Source organism: Ornithodoros turicata, chromosome 1, assembly GCF_037126465.1.
Source record: "Ornithodoros turicata isolate Travis chromosome 1, ASM3712646v1, whole genome shotgun sequence".
In the NCBI taxonomy this organism is placed as follows: domain Eukaryota; kingdom Metazoa; phylum Arthropoda; class Arachnida; order Ixodida; family Argasidae; genus Ornithodoros; species Ornithodoros turicata.
The window spans coordinates 216,936,749-216,954,414 of NC_088201.1; the positions used below are offsets into that span (position 1 = coordinate 216,936,749).

Below are 17,666 nucleotides of genomic sequence, written 5' to 3' on the forward strand. Positions count from 1 at the left end.
GTTTCTTGCACTGCAACATAATCGCGCGTTACTGTCCTTTCCACGAGAAATGCTCCATGTACCACAGACAATCGTCCTTTTTGGAGGCAGCGAGTTTTACGTTGGAACACTCTTTATTTAAGAGTAATGTCCATCTTGTCTCAGGATCGGCCGAAAAAACAAAACAAAAACTCTGAGCAGGTAAATTAAACAAAGTATCATTGCTCGCCCCGCTAGCTACCTACAGGGACGGGCACAGGACGAATCTGAATTACTCTTCACGGACAGTCCACGATCGTTATCCCTAGGACGTTCTGGCGATACACCTCGATACATGATGACACTGTCAGGACATCCTGAGGACCATGTGTGTTCTCGGGCATCGCATCAGCTGTAGGAAGCGGAAAATGTTGATTTAGGGAATCAGGGATAAACCACAGAATAAAAATGGACCACTTACTTGGTTTCCGGGTGGAAGGTGGACAGCTGCCGTATTATGCCACCTTGAAATGCATTTATTAGTTGCCTAAGAACAACTACACGAATGACGGTGGAAGGAGATGATTCACCGCAACAAGTCTAGGGGGATTGACGGAATACATAGGAAAATGGTTAACCTTAATAATTTAATAGAAGTACAATGTTAACAAGAGCAGATACAAAGATTTACAGAGACCACGTGAACAAATTGGGCATAAATAAAGCAAATGAAGCATTTGACAGTATTGCAGCATAAATGACACCAACAAACGGAGGCGGCTTATTTTTGGGCAAGTGGAAAACAGAGGGCGTTTGAGATTCTACCGTCATTCTGGCGTTTGTAATTACCGAATATAAATCGGACAGCCCCATTTTGTAATACTTCTATTGAATTCGAGATAGCGGTGTGATCAGAATCCCACGCGGAGGCAGTATATTCCAACTCAGACCCAAAGAATAGTGACCTGAAGGAGTATGATTGAGGGGCCAATTGCACTTTTCACATTGCTCTACTTTGTTGTGCTATGTGTGTTGTGATGTGCAAAAATGTTCCACAAGCCGGGAATAGAGATAACGAAAAAGGTCAAACTTCAACAGACGTTTCGTCCCCCATGCAAGAGACATGATCAGTGCGAGCGCACACGAGAGAATGACATCTAACCTAGTTTAAGGAGGTCGCTGTACATGCCTGGGAGAGGACCACGGTTGATATTGCACGCAAGTGGGTCACGCCGTAAATGCCATCAGTTTCCGGGGACCTTTGGATCAGTTTCCGGGGACCGGGCACCTTTGTTCACGAGCCAAAATCTTCGGGTTCTCAAAGTCAAAAATATGGTCCGTTGTCCAACAATGGTCGACTAGTTCTGTCTTCGACCTCGTCGCATTTGTTGCGTTTCTCACATCCCGTGTATGTTCTTTAAACCGGGTATAACATTTGCGACCTGTTTTGCCTATGTATGTGGCGTTGCAATCGTGACATTTTATCTCTACACGGTTCTGCTTTGGGACATGGGTGGGCCGGCTACTTTAGGTTTGGAAATTAAACTACGAAGTTTCATGACAGGTTTGAAAGTCGTCTTGAATGCACACCCTGCCCTGGCTGTGATTACTCTTGTCGTGTGATCTCTTCTCTTGCATCCGTCGTCTTATGTTGGCAATAAATGACTTGGGGTATCCCCGCTTAGTCAACGAGTCGGCAATCGTCTTTTCTTCGGCTGCGAGTAGTTCAGCAGTCGAGGCGAACTTGTCAGACCTGTGGCTTCTCACGACGATTCGTTTTTGCTCCAACGGATGATGGGAATCGAAATTCAAGAAATTCATCTTGTTACAGGGCTTACGGTGAACGCTGGTTTGTAGTGTGCCGTCTTCGCATCTGTGAACGCTGCCGTCCAAAAAAGAGAGCGTGCCGTGTTGTTCAAGCTCTTGCGTGAATTGTATTGTGGGCTCCACACCATTTAAAATGGAAAGGAAGTCGTTCAGATGGTCTTGATTAAGAACAACGAAAGTGTCATCGACGTAGCGTCTGTAGAACTTGGGTACGTGTTGTGTTCTTTGCAGGGCGGTCTCTTCCACGTGTTCCATTACGATGTTTGCCATGGTCAGTGACACAGGACTACCCAAGGGGAAGCCAGCAATCTGTGGTAAATTTGACCACGCAAAGCAAAATGAGTCTGGTTGAGACAGAAGAGCAGAAGTAACACCACATCCACAACAGTTAGGGACGTGTGCGGACCTTTGCCTCGACCAAAGTTATAGCCACATCCGTCGGGACGTTGGTAAAGAGAGATACAACGTCGAAGGACACCATAATGTCGTTTTCTTCCAACGTCAGGTCACGGGCCAGTTGCACGAATTCAGTCGAGTTGTGGACCGACAGCTGTGTTTTTCCGGTTACAGGGGCGATGATTTCGACCAGGAATTTTGATTTTGAATTTGATTTCGACCAGGACAGAGCGTAAGTCGGCGATCCGATGAAGGACACAATTGGACGCAAGGTGCACTCGGGTTTATCAATCTTAGGTAGTCCGTAGATTCGGGGAATGGAAGCATCCGAGGAAAACAGTCGTCGGTATGTGGCGTCGTCCAACCGTCCCTTTTTCTTGAGGTCACGCAGCTGGTCTACCGAAGAATGTTCGGTTCCTGGTGTGGGGTCGTGCTGCAACCTAGCTAAGTGTGCAGGGTCATCTAGGATGTCTTGCATTTTCTTGTGATAGTCGTCTTTGTTGAGTACAATGAGAGTGCAATATCAATGTTTGAGAGTGCAATGTCAACCGCGGCCCTCTCCTAGACACGTATACAGCGACCTTCATAAACTGGGTTAGATGCATAGATTGAGAAATTGCCCGTCAAAAAGTACTCCTTAGTTAACTCGGAAGTTAATTTACAGTGTGCAAAATGTAACTAAGTTAATAACGAAGTTCTCGAGCCTGAAATGTAACTCGCAGTTACTGCGTTACTTAAAAAAGAACGAGTTACTTCCAAGTTACTTCGGACACAAAATAGCATTACGCAGGTGCAGCGCGCGTGAGCAGTAGAGTTGCCTGCGGAGGAGTGCAACACGCTTAGATCGTTTTCGTTTATGTCCAACAATAGACCTCTCTCTGTTTGTAAACAAATGACGTCATAGTGTTCGACAGCGCCAAAATTTGGTAGAATTGAACTCGGCTCGAAGCTAGAGGTGAACAAGGTCGCGCCCAAGAGCCACGGTCTTGAGGGAATTACGATATGGTCCCTTAAAGGGACGCGACCCTCGGTCCTACTTTTCTTTCAATGGGAGGCAGCGAACAAGTGCCCGTTCGTGGAACCCAGCCCTCTCCTTCCGATTTGTTTCGGTTTCAGGCTGTATGTCATGATGACGTTCCTCTGGTAGAGGTCTATTCGAACGCTTTGCATCTTACTCACTGAGGGCGCACAATGGTTGATTCATTTCAATGGCAGCGGTTCTTACTTCCTGAATAAAATACTGAATTGATTGAATATCACGTTTTATGGCACAAAATGTCATAAGGAAAAAACGGGAAAAAAGCGAATTAAAAGTAACTTGGAACTTAGTTCGAGCTACTTTGGAAAGCTACCTCAAAAAGAAACGAGTTCCTCTGAAAGTTACCACGCCGCAAAAGTACTGTGTTCAGTTAGTTGTTACTTGTGACGAGTTACTTGTAACTATGTGCCTGAAAACGACCGTGTTTACAAACAGGACAGAAAGGAAAGAAAGCAAGAAATTATGTGGACGTGAGTGAAAATCGAGTTAAAAGCAACTTAGAACTTAACTTAAGTTACTTTGGCAAAGTTACATAAAAAAGGAACGAGTTACCTCGAACTCTGGTTAGACGTCATTTTCACGTGTGTGCTCGCACTGATGATGTCTCCGGCATGGGGGACGAAACGTCTGTTGAAGTAAATTGTTCTTTTGTTACGTGAAGCCGGTGTATCTGTACCTTTTTCTTGATCATGATGCGTGCTACTTACGGTACACATGGTCCGTCTAAAATTACAGGACGGTTTTACAATTACGTAACGCAAAGTTCGGCGGTAACCGCTGTGTCGGCCTGTGGATGTTACACTTTTACTGCTGATATATGCACAACTACTTTAGAGTGAGAAGTACTGGCCTGTCATCTGTGAAGTAAGTAAGGATATGTACAACTGGGATTACCGGGAGAAAAGTATTACCATAATCGTGGCACTAGCGGGGCAGGAAACGCTGTAAAATCGAGACGGTTTCCGGGATAGTGTACACATCTGTGAGTATTTCAAAACCGCTTTCATTACGTGTAGATATGTCTATGTTGATTTGAATAACTAAAACCGAGAGTTTTGTGGTACAACCACATCGGCTTCCTGACACGTTCCCGTTAACAGCTACCACTATAAAACCATGAAGGATATTGCCAACAACAAGCCTATGATCATTTTTAGTTAGTTCCTCTGTAACAATGCATTCACTGTGTGAAATATGAAGGTGAAAATGGTTCACATAGCAAAAATATTCTACATCAACCACGGACGAACGATAGCTGCTACGCCCCCCTGCGAGGCGAACTGGCCATGACATCATGCATACCGCATGTTGCTGATTGGCGGACAAGCTTTTGCGAGCAAACTGCAACGAGCAAATTTGCAAGCAAGCTTGCATATTTCGCCATGACATATGTTTTATTTGATTATATCTAACCGTTGAGACATAATCTTACGAGAAATGTGATATAGCCGTTGACTGTCAGCATGGTTACAAGAGCAGGTTTTCCTCCCTGAAAATGTCTCTGTCGGTGACCTTTTATGAGCTGCTACATGCCGAACGATTCCTAGACGCTGTGTGTGTCGCATAATATCTTGTTTGATCGTTGCATAATTTGCCTTTCGCCATATTTCAATTGAGTTCGGCAATAGATATTACAACGTCGTTGTTGTCGAAACCGAAACTATGCACCCGCGAGGCCCCGCGGGGTGTGTTCTCCTCGTCGTTCATAGTTGGCTGATGGGATTGGATGGCGATGACGTCAGCAGGCTATTTTTTGCCTAGTAACTGCGCCTCCGTTGTACTTAATAAGGCAACAGTCAGGGCCGGGTAAAAGTCGACGTGTGCACGATAGTTACGGATCACGGTTTCCTGCAGAGTACTCGGATTTCGCGGAAATCATTTTATGGTCCCTTTAATGCCAAACTCGCAGCGCTTTATTCTCTCTAGTATGGTCCTACATTTAACTCATATCTGCAAATCATTACACGCAATTTCAAGGTGTCCCCGCATTTTGTGTGAAGTTGAACGATTGCCATCGCGTTAGACCTGGCTGCCCTGCATTTTCCATGTTACAGAAAGTAGATGGGGTATACACCAGTACACCTGCAAAAGTCAGGTCAACTAGTAGAGAACAATTCAAAAACAACAATGAACCTTCCAAAACTTTATTAAATGCTTTCTCGTCGTCAGCACGCGAAAATTTGTAATACAGCTTCCTTGCTTCTTGAAGCTTCCTTGAAGCTTCCTTGCTGTTTTTCAATTGTGTGCTTTACAGAAGGTTGCTGAGAGAGCCCGCAGCCACCCATGTTTGCAGCGGAAAATTCTTTCTTCGCTAGAAACGTTGCGAGATCTCTACTCACAAACGGAAAACAGAGCCATTACGGTATATGTCCATGTCCGGTACCGCCACGTACAGCTTGTGACAAAAGTTGGCATGCATGGCACTGGCGCATGTCTTCATCGCAGAGGTCGTCTGCATTATACCAGGAAGAGGTCGAATATTAAACGGGTGACTTTTTTTTAAATTTCGTGTTAGCGCCGCGAAGCAACTGTGGCTGTGAGTGGTGTACAGATGTGGACCGGTGAACTGGGGATAGTATAAAGAAGTTGGGGCAGGGGAGTTAGTATGCGCCCTGGGCCGACTTCAGGGGGAACTGGGTCAACATTCGTCGGGAATGTTTAAGGAAAACCCAGGGAAAACCTCAGTGAGAACAGTCGGCGGTAGGATTCGAACCCAATAGCTCTGAGTCAAAAACGGGTGACTGACTATTCTATTCATGTATCAGTATGTATGTCCGCCATTGTTTCCTGTTTGGATGTCACTGATATGTAGACATGCGGCGCGGTGCTGTTCCGTGCACTCTTTTTCCCAAGCTGTACAACACTGCTTAAACCCCACCCAATGCGTTGGAAAAATGATTTTCGCTCTGAATGGAACTTGCATTAGCCACACTATACGATGTTGTTCGAACTTATTCGTGGACGAAGGTAATTCTTTTCTGCAGTTTTTACCGCTATGTAATGTACGAATCGCAAGTTCGACGCGTATGACAAACTTCGACGGGTATGGCAAAAACACTTCATAATATACCAATTAACGGACACTGTCTATCTCTCTTCTTACGTTCCAGATCAATGCAGCCTTTGCAGAAAATAACATCAAGCTGAAGATGAAAGTTTACGACACCTATGTGGTACGATTTTATACTCCACTTCCAGACATGCATTAGCATCAGTGGCCCTATTCATACAGACGGCACATACTGAGCCAAGGTGCTGGCATGAAACCAGGTTGAGGGCAAGGCAATTTCATAGCAGCAACAAATTATTGGAATATGTTTGCAAGGGACGTTGATATCGCGGTGTTCCGCGAACTCAGCACACTATTAATGGGCAAAAATAAGGCCAGAACTTTAAAACGCTACTTTCGTTTCCGACCAATCCTTCGCTCCGACAGAGAACCTTCCACCCAGTTTCAGACAATCCTTACGTTCGCAGACACCAAAGGGCCGCATTTACAAAAGTTGCTGATGGGCTACATTTCGTTTCATTCGTACATTCTCGCCTTCCGTCGACACGCTATCGGTTTTCTTGTTGTACAGCAGGGTCTTGTAGGTCATTATTGGCTTAAGCAGGACCACTGCCTTATCTGTTATGGTGTATTAGTGTTCATGATGCTACATTTGACAGCATACACCGAGTGGAGATAGCATGGGTATCCTTACAACGTCAATGTTAACACGTGTCAAAGTCATCAAAAGTGAAACCACAATCGGCAATTCTATTTTTCTCAGTTCAATAAGCGCCCATGGCGTAACGCGTGCTTCATTCAGCACTGAGATTTCTTGCAATCGTCCATTCCCAAACCCATGTAGTGTAGATTTTTAGGTTCAAAATATAGGACGATGGCTTGTCCTTAGGACGCGGTTAGTAAAGTTATGTTCTGTACTCTCGCAATCAGACGCACTGCTGGAAGCAGTTCAGGAAAACAGAAGCAGGTTTCAATACTATAGCTAGGTAAAGAAGACTACCTTCTCTCGAGGGTAGCTTTGTGGGTTCCTAAGGAAAGGAACCAAAGCACTGGAAGGACAATCGCCTTCAAAAATTTGAGCCTAAGCCACGCAGCGACCACACTGGCGGCAGTGATGATGATAAATACTATCATAGAAAACCCCGGAATTTCATGACATAGGGACACATGCATGACTTTGCTAACCCTCTGTATTTCCAGATGAATGAGGAACAGGACAGGAACCACCTCGTGAAAATTCATGGTAGACAGGTTGAGTCGATTGACTCACATCAAACCGTTGCGATGCTTAATAGCACAATTGTTGAATACCCTGGGACCAACGAGTCCGACATCGTCTTCGTGTTCACGAGGTGGGTGTCGATGGAATAGCACACGACGCAAGATGTCTCTCCTAGATCGCAGACCCCTTACAAGAAAATTCATTTCAAGTCGTTTCACGACGAATGCAAGAGAATGTGTTTTTAGCATAAACAGTTGCCCATTGCTCAACGTGTCTAATTCCTTGGTTTTCACCAAAGCTATCGTTCTGTTTTATATATTCCGCTGGTGTGCTGCTATCGTTCCGATCGTCAGTGCGAAAGTGGTCATTAAAATGACTCCATCGAAACTTGTTTTCAGAAAGGTCCTCACCAATGCAAGTTCTCACGATTTTTATTGGGGTAAGTATACAAGGCAGAGCAAGTAATAACCACAACCTAGTAAGGACAACAATGCGCCAATTACGCTACATGTAGGGCTTGGGGGCCTATAATGTGGCGACGTGTTGGGCGTCACGCAGTGTAGGGCTGCGGATAATTTCGACCATCCGGGGTTCCTTTAAAATCTCCGACGCATGGTGCTATAGGCAGTGTTCCCTCCCCCACCTTCCTGCCCCACTCGGCCGGGTTTGAACCCGATCTTAGGCTCAGCCAGTCAACACGTTAGCGTCTGAGCTACCAAGGTGGTCAGCCCAATACTGAAATTCCGAAATTTGCGCTGATGCTCAAACTGTATAGGCTCACACGTTGTGGGTAACTAATTTGAACGGTTGTTGAAACGGGGTCCAAGCTGCATCGCATATTGTGATCTATGGGGGAACAGACCTATTTCGAATGCTCAGTGGCGTATTTCCAAACCTGCCTTTGTCGCCGCTGCCTCCAGTTGACGCGGCGTCACTGGCGTATAGCGGCCGCAAAACACCATGGAATATCATTGTGGCCGCTACTCTTGTGTTCAGAGCGTGTTACTGGACGGATGACGAGCGAACGGCAAGAGACAGATCTGTTTAGGTGCCTGTGGTTGATGATAAAGAATGTAGAAGGCGCTCGAACATTTATGCATATTGGTTCTGAGAACATTATATAATGGATAGTCAACGTTTTCAGTGCTGGTGACGTTGCGCTGCTGCTTCGTGTCTCCGGTTTGCGATTGCATCAATACAAGAATCATTCAAAATATTTTGAATAAGTGCTAACAGAGTAAAACAGAATATGGGCTGAAGCTTTCCTGCATGTAACCACATTTGTTGGAGTGGAGGGGAGAAGTATTATGCAGGTGAGTTTGGATGACATGTTCTTGTACATTTCGAGACGACGATGGAGAAAGAAATGCGAGGTGGCGCACGAGTGGCGCAGTGATGTAATTTAAGAAATCGTTGTAAATCGGCTTGGTTTCTCCGGTATCGTGCCATATCAAGAACCCACCAAGGATAAGCGTAGCACCGGCGTTGAGACGGAAGCAAAATAGCAACAGTTGACGGATCTGTGGAACAATTCAGACTGGGTTATATTGGCGGCATGTCTGACCTCCATCTTTGAAGCGAACGGAATTCAAGATCCCGTGAAGAAACAAGCTCAACTACTCACGAAATGTAGGTTAACGTTTGCAACAATCCGACCATTGTTCGCTGCACGACAGTTACATGCCACAACCTACGAAATGGTTGTCGAGTCACTACTTAAGCACCACTGTGGTCCACAACCTTCCGAGGTGCTCCACGGACGCAGATTCCAAAAGCTAGATCAGCGACCTGACGAGTCCATCAACAGCTACGTTACAGTACTAAGGAAGCTGGTGGCAGACTAACTTTCGCTCTGTAACCACCCCAGCAGCAGCTGACAACACAGCATCGCCCAACAGGACGTGCAGGTACTACCATGACAGTGGGGACTGGGTCTACATCTACAATCTTGCCGCTTGATGCAATGCTGCGGGATATATTTGTCTGCGGCATACTGGACGCCAACCTCTAGCATTGGGCCTTTGTTGAGCAGGAGCTCACGTTCAGTGAAGTACTGGACTTTGCATTACGAGCAGCAGGTGCAACTGATGAACAACAGTACGCAGGAGTATCGTAGGGGCACGTTCATAAACTGAATGTCCATCAGGTACGAGAGAGGTACGCAAATTCCGTTACCGTCGTTGTGACGTTCCACATTCTGCCAAGGACTGCAAGCATAAGACTTGCGCAGTGTATATGCTCTAAGATGTTGGGTCATATAGCATGAGCACGTCGCAAGGGGAAAGCAGCTGACAAGGACATCAAATTTTCTTGTAGAGGACAGTGACAGGACGACCTCTACCAGGTATTCCATAAATACTCGAGTTCCAAGTTGCTCGCAACGTTATTAGTGAATGGCAAGTCAATTCAGTCAGAATGAGACTCAGGCACATCTTATCGTTTGATAAGTGAAGAAACGTACAATCAGACTTAGTACGACAACATACCTTCACTAGCTACGAAAACTATCTCAGGACTTGACTTGGAGAAGGACTAGAAATCTTGGGATCAAGCAACGTCACTGTACTGTCCAACAAGGACATGACCAAACTGTCCATGGATACTTTTGCTAGGAAGGAACTGTTTCGACCCGCTGCGGATAGAAGTACGCAGAATCAATTGCTTCCACAGTGGTTCCCTTGAACAGATTTTAGCCGACCACTAGAGGTGTTTGGCAGTGCCATCCAAGGTAACAGCGGCAATGTTGTTGACGTCAAGCTTCAAACAGATGCAACATCAACATTTTCAGGGCATGCCCGGTGCCCATTGAACTTCAGGATGCGGCACGTGCTGAGGTTCAATGCTTGGAACAACGTGGAATCTAGAGCTTGTGCAGCATGCAGAGTGGACGACTCCTCTAGTGTGTGTGCGAAAGAAGGACAACAGCATACGACTGTGTGGTGATTATTGCAGGACAGTTAACGCCGCATCGATGAAGGCTGCGTACCCGTTGCCGACTGCAAGTGAAGCCTTAGTTCAGCTGCTAGGGGGCACGCTATTCTAAACCCTAGACGTGGGTTAAGCCTACCAGCAATTACGAGTGACGAAATCCTCGGCTGAACGATTGACCATCAGTACAATTAAGGAACTGTACCAAGGCAAGCGCCTACCTTTCGGAATGTCTGCTGTTCCAGCAATATTCTAGAAACACATGGACGAGCTTTTGGCTGGCATTGGTGGCATAGCAATCTACTTGGACGACATGATGGCCAGCAGAGCAGACCCACTGCAGCCGCATCACCGCCTGAAGTTGTTACTTGACAGACTAGAAAAGTCAAGGCCGAGGCTGAAGATGTCGAAATGTAGATTTGGAAAACAAAATAATTGCCTTAAGCATTCAGCAAACAGAAGCTAAACTACATGCGCTTCAGAATGCGCACGGACCTACATTCAAGGAAATTCTGCAGTCGTTCCTTGGGATGAAGGCGCTCTACGAACGTTTTTTGAATAACTGGTGTATTACAGAGCACCAAAATGCTTTTGAGGAACTCAAGCAGCAAATCTGAAGGGCTCCTATGCTAGCCCACTATGGTACTCAACGCCCGTTATTTCTCTGTGATGCCTCCACGTATGGTGTAGCGCCAGTGCCAGAACAACTTGACAAGGAAGGGAATGAAAGGACGGTTAATTTTGCGTCCAGGAGTTTGGATCAAGCTGAGAGATATTACGCTCAATCAGATGCAGTAGGACTCGCCATTGTACTCGCCATGCGGTTACGCATATTCTCATGCACCTCGCAGGACGTCACGTCTAAGTATATACTGACCACAAGCCCATGGTAAGCATCGGTGGAGCTACAAATACTGTACCGCAACAGATGTGCCCAGGAGGCTAGCAGCTTACAGCTACTACTTTAGCTACCGGCCGGGAAAGCTCAACTGCAATTATCACGTATTAAGCAGGTTGCCCATGTCTTCGGCAGATGACGAATAGTGCCCGCCTGAGGATATGTTAATGCGGGAATCATTAAGGCGTCCTTCTCTAACAGTAGAAGACATATCTGCAGCAATGCACTGTGGTCGAGTACTACCTCAAGTGTACGAAACTATTAATGTGGGGACACCGGACGAGCTACAGGATGCACAATTACGAAGATATCGGACATTGGCGACAGAACTTTCTTTACATTGTGGTCGCATACTTCGAGGATTGAATGTTGCCATTTCACGAGGGAAATAGAAGCAAGCCCTTGAATTTGTGCATGCTGGGTACCGTGGTATAGAAAGAAGTGAGAGGGCGCTCACAAGCTGGTGCATGAGGAGAGAGGCGGAACCCGAGACGAGGAGGGAAGAAAAGACGACACAACAAGAATCCTCGAACGAAATCGTTCGAGAATCTTCGAGAATTCTTGTTGGGTCGTCCTTCTTCCCTCCTCATCTCTGGTTCCGCCTCTCTCACCGTGGTATAGTAACCACAAATGCATGAATTACACTTTGTACGCTGCTTGCGAAATCCAACAAGCGAAGGTCCCTGAGCGTTCTCTTGACAGGGCTTGAGCGGGATTATGCTTGATGGAGTGACATAGACAGACATTGAAACCATGGTTAAGTCATGTGAAGCATGCTGTGAGGCACAGAAGGCTCTTGCGAGAGCCCCACGGCCAGAGTGGACACGCCCAGATAACCGTGTTACACGATTCATATGAACTTTGCTGAGCCTGTTGAAGGCCATTACCTGTTACTGGTGGCTGATGCCTACAGTAAGTGGGCGGAAATACGGCACATGACTCACAATTCGGCAGCCGTGTTCGGAAGGCTGTTTTGGATAATGGGACGACATTTGTATCCGAGGAGATCCAGGAATTCCACAAAAGAAACGGTGTAAAGCATGTTACACCAGCATCTTCACACCCTGAACCGTACTTTGCGCATCCCTCAATCACCTAGACTCCCGCCCCCCTCTCTCACAAAATTGCTTGGTCCCTGGCCACATCCATCACACCTACGCTCTGCGCTCAAGGTTCTCTTCACCTTTCTGGACACCACAGGACTTTGATCCTTATTTTGAACGGGCTCATTATTTCATTCCCCGCATCACCACCAGCAATGGGGTAGAGTATCGCAAGCCATCATCCCGTCCTAAATTTCTTGTTTCTCACCCTGCCACTAATGGACAAGCCGAGAGAACGGTTGACGAGGTTAAAGGAGCCCTGTCAAGAAGACCCTCAGGAACAGTAGCGTGTCGGATTTGGCGATTTCTATACAAGCAGCATACGACGTGTCATGCAGCAATGGAAACACTCCAGCAAGACTGATGTTTCGTCGGAAGCAGCCATCCGCGCATCATCCGCTCATACCGTCTGAGCGCAGCAGTAAAACAAACGACGACGATCTCCCCAAGAAAGCGAGATGAGGCTGGTAAGGATCGTCAAGAGCAAGTCATCATGGATGTACCGGCATGTAATCAGAACACTAGGACTCCGGCCATGGATCGTTCACGGCCAAATATACGAATCATGATGATATGATGAAGTCGGCGTTGCTACGTCGCTCGGCGCGCAATAAGAAATGCCATTCACACGTTTTATGGTTTTCAGAGACACGTTGTGTGTGTTTGATCGATTTATTATTAAGTTGATGATGCATTACTTTCTCGCCTTAACACATTGCGCAAGGATCATTCAAATATCAATTTATTGACCATTTGTTGTCTCAACTATATGCTGCAAGATATTCGCTATCTGTCTCATATGTGCTTAAATTTCGGACTTGCCGGCATATCTTCGCAGGGGGTCCTTTCTCACTCCATGTGAACCTGCACGCCCCTTCGAGTGACATCCCTCCTGTGAGACTGCAGGTGCTTCGCTAGATCGTGCGACGCGTTCTCTTGCCTTGTCACGCGACCTCTGCAACTAAGCGGAGAGGTTCGCGCGAGCGGGGGCATGAAACGTTCGCATAGGTCACAAACTCTTTGGTAGGACAGTTTTGAGGCATTTCAACGCGGTCGAGCAGTGAACTTTTTCTCCCCACTTTCCATGCTGCTTTAAAGGGGCAGTAAAACAAGGTGCGCATTTCTCTGTATTATATCAGCGCAACTTATGCAGTGAAAGCTAGTTGTACTTACTATCGCTGAAATCCGAAAGGCGCTTGGATATGGATGACATATTCAATGCACTCTGTCGCTTCTTAGCTCCAGCCTGTGATCTCAGCCAGCCAAGTCATTTTGACTTGGCGCTTGCCTCACCAATTATGAATGAAAGAATGAAAAAAAATCGCAGTAACGACTTGACGGGTTCACAGCTCCCGTACAAAATGGCATTGGCTAAGTGACACGAAAAGCATCCGTGCAAGGTAAACTATAAATGCATGCGATATGAATATCTTTCTTTGACACTGTCAGTCGATCAATAGGGGGCTCGTTCAAGATACATGGGAATATACAGGGTGTTCCATTTAAGATTGTCCCCACCTTTAAAAAATAATGAATCATCATCATCAATGAAGCCAAGTGCATAGTGTTACCAGTGACCTGGAGCATTTAATAGTATTTTTTGTCGCGCAATTAACTTAATAATTAATTAATTAATTTTCTAACTTTTTAATTAGGAGGATCACACCGGAGATGTCAACTGTGAAGTTGTGGGTGTTGACATGAGAAAGCGAATGCAGTGTGTTGCAACTCTCTAGCTCATTCGAGTCTTTTTTCCCGGGCCAGCAGAAAGGGCCCGGAGTTCCGAAACTACGACGGAATCAGTTTCCGTCGCGCGAAAAGAGCGCTTGATTACAGCGCTTTCTCACGACCGCTTGACGAACAAGCATTGATGTCGTCCGTCCCGCCTATGGTGTCATCTGTCACGGGTGCGGGAACACCAGCGAGGTCACTGCGGCGCTTTATCTCGTTTCTTTGTTTTTTAGGCGTGAAGCGACACAAAACAGGGGAAGCGGAAGATATCTGCTCACGACTTACCTTGAACCACGAGCGCGAGATTATTAAATCAATAAGAAAGAAAGAAAAGCTGTGGGCTATGAAATTTATGAAGCCGCTCTTTTACACCTTTTCATTTGCACCCACTCTCTGCGTTGGTGACACTGTGCACTTGGTTTCATTCTTATGCGATGATTCATTATTTTTTAAAGGTGGGGTCAATCTTAAATGGAACACCCTCTATATGAACACTCTGTTCACCATATCTGGTTCTACATCGGGGGATATGACAAAAGCTCTTGGCGCGATGATTATAGGAATAACTGTGCTCCTTGAGGTCAAACAACGATAAGATATTATCTAAGGACTTTTTATGAGCTGTACAGTAATAACACAAAAGTTTATATCGGTACAGGTTATGAATAATAATCAGCGAGTACCGTTCAAACAAACCAGTTGTGGTGTGGTTATATGGTAGACAATCCAAAATTCGGAAGAATCAACACAAGCAACTTATCTTGGTTGGACATTTTGGTTGTTCCCATACCAAGAAGCAGTAGTTAAAATGTGAGTACATTAATGAGTTGTAGAGTAGCATAATTCGTTTGGTTAGATGCTTACGATATCTATACAGAAAACCAAAGATTCGCGATGCCTTGGAATGCACGTCATTAACGTTTAATGACCAAGCAAGTGTAGAAGAAAAAGTTACGCCGATAGTTTTGGCATTTTGTACTATGTCGGCAACTGTGTTATCTATTTCAAGATATACTGAGGGCTGAACTTGTTTTTGCGTTGAAGAAAACCGCCTTAGTTTTACTGGCGTTGATGTTCAAACAGTTAGGATCAGCCAAATACTTTACCCGTCCCAGTACCCTATTTGCATGCGTGACTATCCCGTCAAGGTCTGAACCGTGAAAAAAGATGCTCGCATGGTCGGCATATATGATAAACTTAGCGTTCTTGGTGACCACACTATATCATTCGTGTAAACACTAAAGAGCAAAAGACCAAGTCAGCTACCTTGCGCTGCAGTGTAGAAGAGTAGCCATTAATGCCAACCTTCTGATACCTATTATCAAATATGACGAGAACAGCGAAAGTGTCGGGACCCGGATTCCACACCGCGACAGTTTTAGTAATAGTATCCTATGTGAAAAGGAATCAAATGCTTTGCTGAAATCAATAAAAATTGCCAGAGTAATGAGTTCCTTTTCAATGTTTTCTTAGTACGGTTCCTTTCTGTACTGAGACAGCCAGCTCAGTCGATGTGTTCTTTCGGAAATCCAACCGAACTTATGATCAAGGGTTCCTCGAATGATTTTACTTCACTTACGGAAATTGACTAGATGAATGTTAATGATATTCCATTGAACCGTTTAGGGTTCAATGAAATATCATTAACATTCATCTAGTCAATTTCCGTCAAAACTTCAAACTGGAAAAGAAATGCGTTCAATTTAGCTATCACACGCGCACTACGTTTTCCGCGCAGTAACACGCAGCACACTGCAAGCGCCAATGAATATACGGCGTTACACTTTCCAGATCTCAGGTAAGCGATGGGTCGTCGTCTTGGTCACCTTCGAATGGTTCCGAAGACTGGGCTGACGTACTTTGGATTGAACCACGCGGCATCGCGTCACCAGCACGCGTGGCTCAATGGTTAGTGTGCTGCCCATGTGAAGTTGTAACTGAGAGGTACCCGGGTGGGAATCGCGTCAGCCCAACTATTGACGTTCGCCTCGGCATTGGGCGCTTAGTATTGCTTAGTCGAGCCGGAGATGTTAGAGATGTCATGACGCTCAATTTCGGAACGACGGATGCGAAATGTACTTCCACAGAAACAAACGGAACACTCCGCCTCACAGCTGGTAATGGAGTCTGTTTATTGGCTGGAAATTTGAAACGTCACGTCCCTCAGTAGCGTAGAGCTAATCCCGAACTGCAAAAGGCCACGTAGCCTATGGCGGAGTGGCGTATAGGCCATGTGGCGTATGCGTGGTGGAGAGAAGCGTGCGGGTTACTCATGTTTGAAAGCATTTATATATGTCGCTGAGCAGGCAGGAGCTGCTTGGGTATACTGCTTGTACGCGGTGGCCTTGGGAGGGAGAAATGTTTGGGGTCTCCTTTCAACCTTCCTGTTTCGAATTAATTTCATCCTAATACAAATAGAATACAATGAAAGAATGAAATACAGATAGAAACTATTTCACTCACCTCTCACACTACTCCGTTACTTGAAGGTGATAGTAGCCATCTTCAATTTCGTTCAGTTCCGAATTTCAATTTGAAATGTAAAAATGTTGCCTAGAGCTTGCTGAGTGTGTCTGGGTCAGGCAAGATGTGTCTAGCGAAATGCATTGCTGGCGGAACTTTAGACTGGAACGGCTGTGTCTGTCGGGGCGTTCTAGTACAGAAATACGTGATTCTTCGATTGTGGTCGATAGAGTATCAAAATATCTTTATTGTGTCTTCATTGTTTCAGTGTGCTGACTTGTTTCAGACGTCCACGAAAGAAGAACAGGACCCTGTGGAGGACACTTTCTGCCCGACATCTACTACGACCCTCCCTTTTCCTACATGGCTATTACACAATATATGTGGAGCAACACCCTGCTCAGGTACGTCTTTTATGCGGGAATACGCAAGTTCCAATGGAGCATACACTAAGTACACACTATACACATAAGAGGACATGCGTAGGAAGGTTTGCCCACGGGGTCCATGACGACGAAGCATGAGCTTATAGGTAGTGATGAGTGCGGGTATGAAAATTCGTACCCGCAAACGCACCGCAACCACACAACCCATGAGTAACTTTCTCTGCGTGCAGCCATAGAAGCCATCTTATTATGTAATTTAGAATTTCAAACACGTGTAGTGTCATTTACTTGCCTCTTTAGTGGCTTTCTTCCACAGATTATAATTCACTGGCTTGCACTGTGGCATTGAGGAGTGCTCAGTCAGCCTCCCAGGTGTATATCGCTCGCTGAGTGACCCCTGGTTTGCCAATTCCGAACGATGCGCAGCTACCCAGATCTGACGAGCCGCAAACACGGCGAAACACGTGTCCTCTGATGCTGTCGCATCGTTCCATGAGTATCTGTTTCTCTGCGTGCAGCGATAGAAGCTATCTTAATCTGCAATTTTGAATTTCAAACACGTTTAGTGTCATTTACTTGTCTCTATAATGGCTTTATTCCGCAGAATATAATATATATATATGTTTGTAAGTCAAACGTCGCCATGCCGGTACTGGGCAGCTGTTTCGGCCTTCTTGGGCCTCATCAGCAGTACGCAGGCAGGCA

At 45.8% G+C, this 17,666-nt stretch overlaps 2 protein-coding genes across 4 annotated transcripts in view; both read left to right on the forward strand.

The window, feature by feature from the left end:
• Nucleotides 1-7,601, forward strand: part of LOC135394569 (uncharacterized) — a 28,837-nt gene extending 21,236 nt beyond the window's left edge. Inside the window, exons 6-7 of the mRNA XM_064625376.1 lie at nt 6,331-6,393; nt 7,431-7,601. Of these exons, the coding sequence (XP_064481446.1) occupies nt 6,331-6,393; nt 7,431-7,601 (234 nt within the window). The remainder of the gene's footprint in view (nt 1-6,330; nt 6,394-7,430) is intronic.
• An 8,274-nt stretch (nt 7,602-15,875) lies between these two features.
• LOC135379042 (uncharacterized) overlaps nt 15,876-17,666 on the forward strand; it is a 36,213-nt gene continuing 34,422 nt past the window's right edge. The window contains exons 1-2 of one of the 3 annotated variants that reach the window (XM_064612298.1): nt 15,876-16,020; nt 16,862-16,979. In XM_064612298.1, coding sequence (XP_064468368.1) covers nt 15,918-16,020; nt 16,862-16,979 — 221 coding nt within the window. In that variant the 5' untranslated portion in view covers nt 15,876-15,917. The remainder of the gene's footprint in view (nt 16,021-16,861; nt 16,980-17,666) is intronic. The other 2 variants (XM_064612297.1, XM_064612296.1) reach the window with 2 other exon arrangements.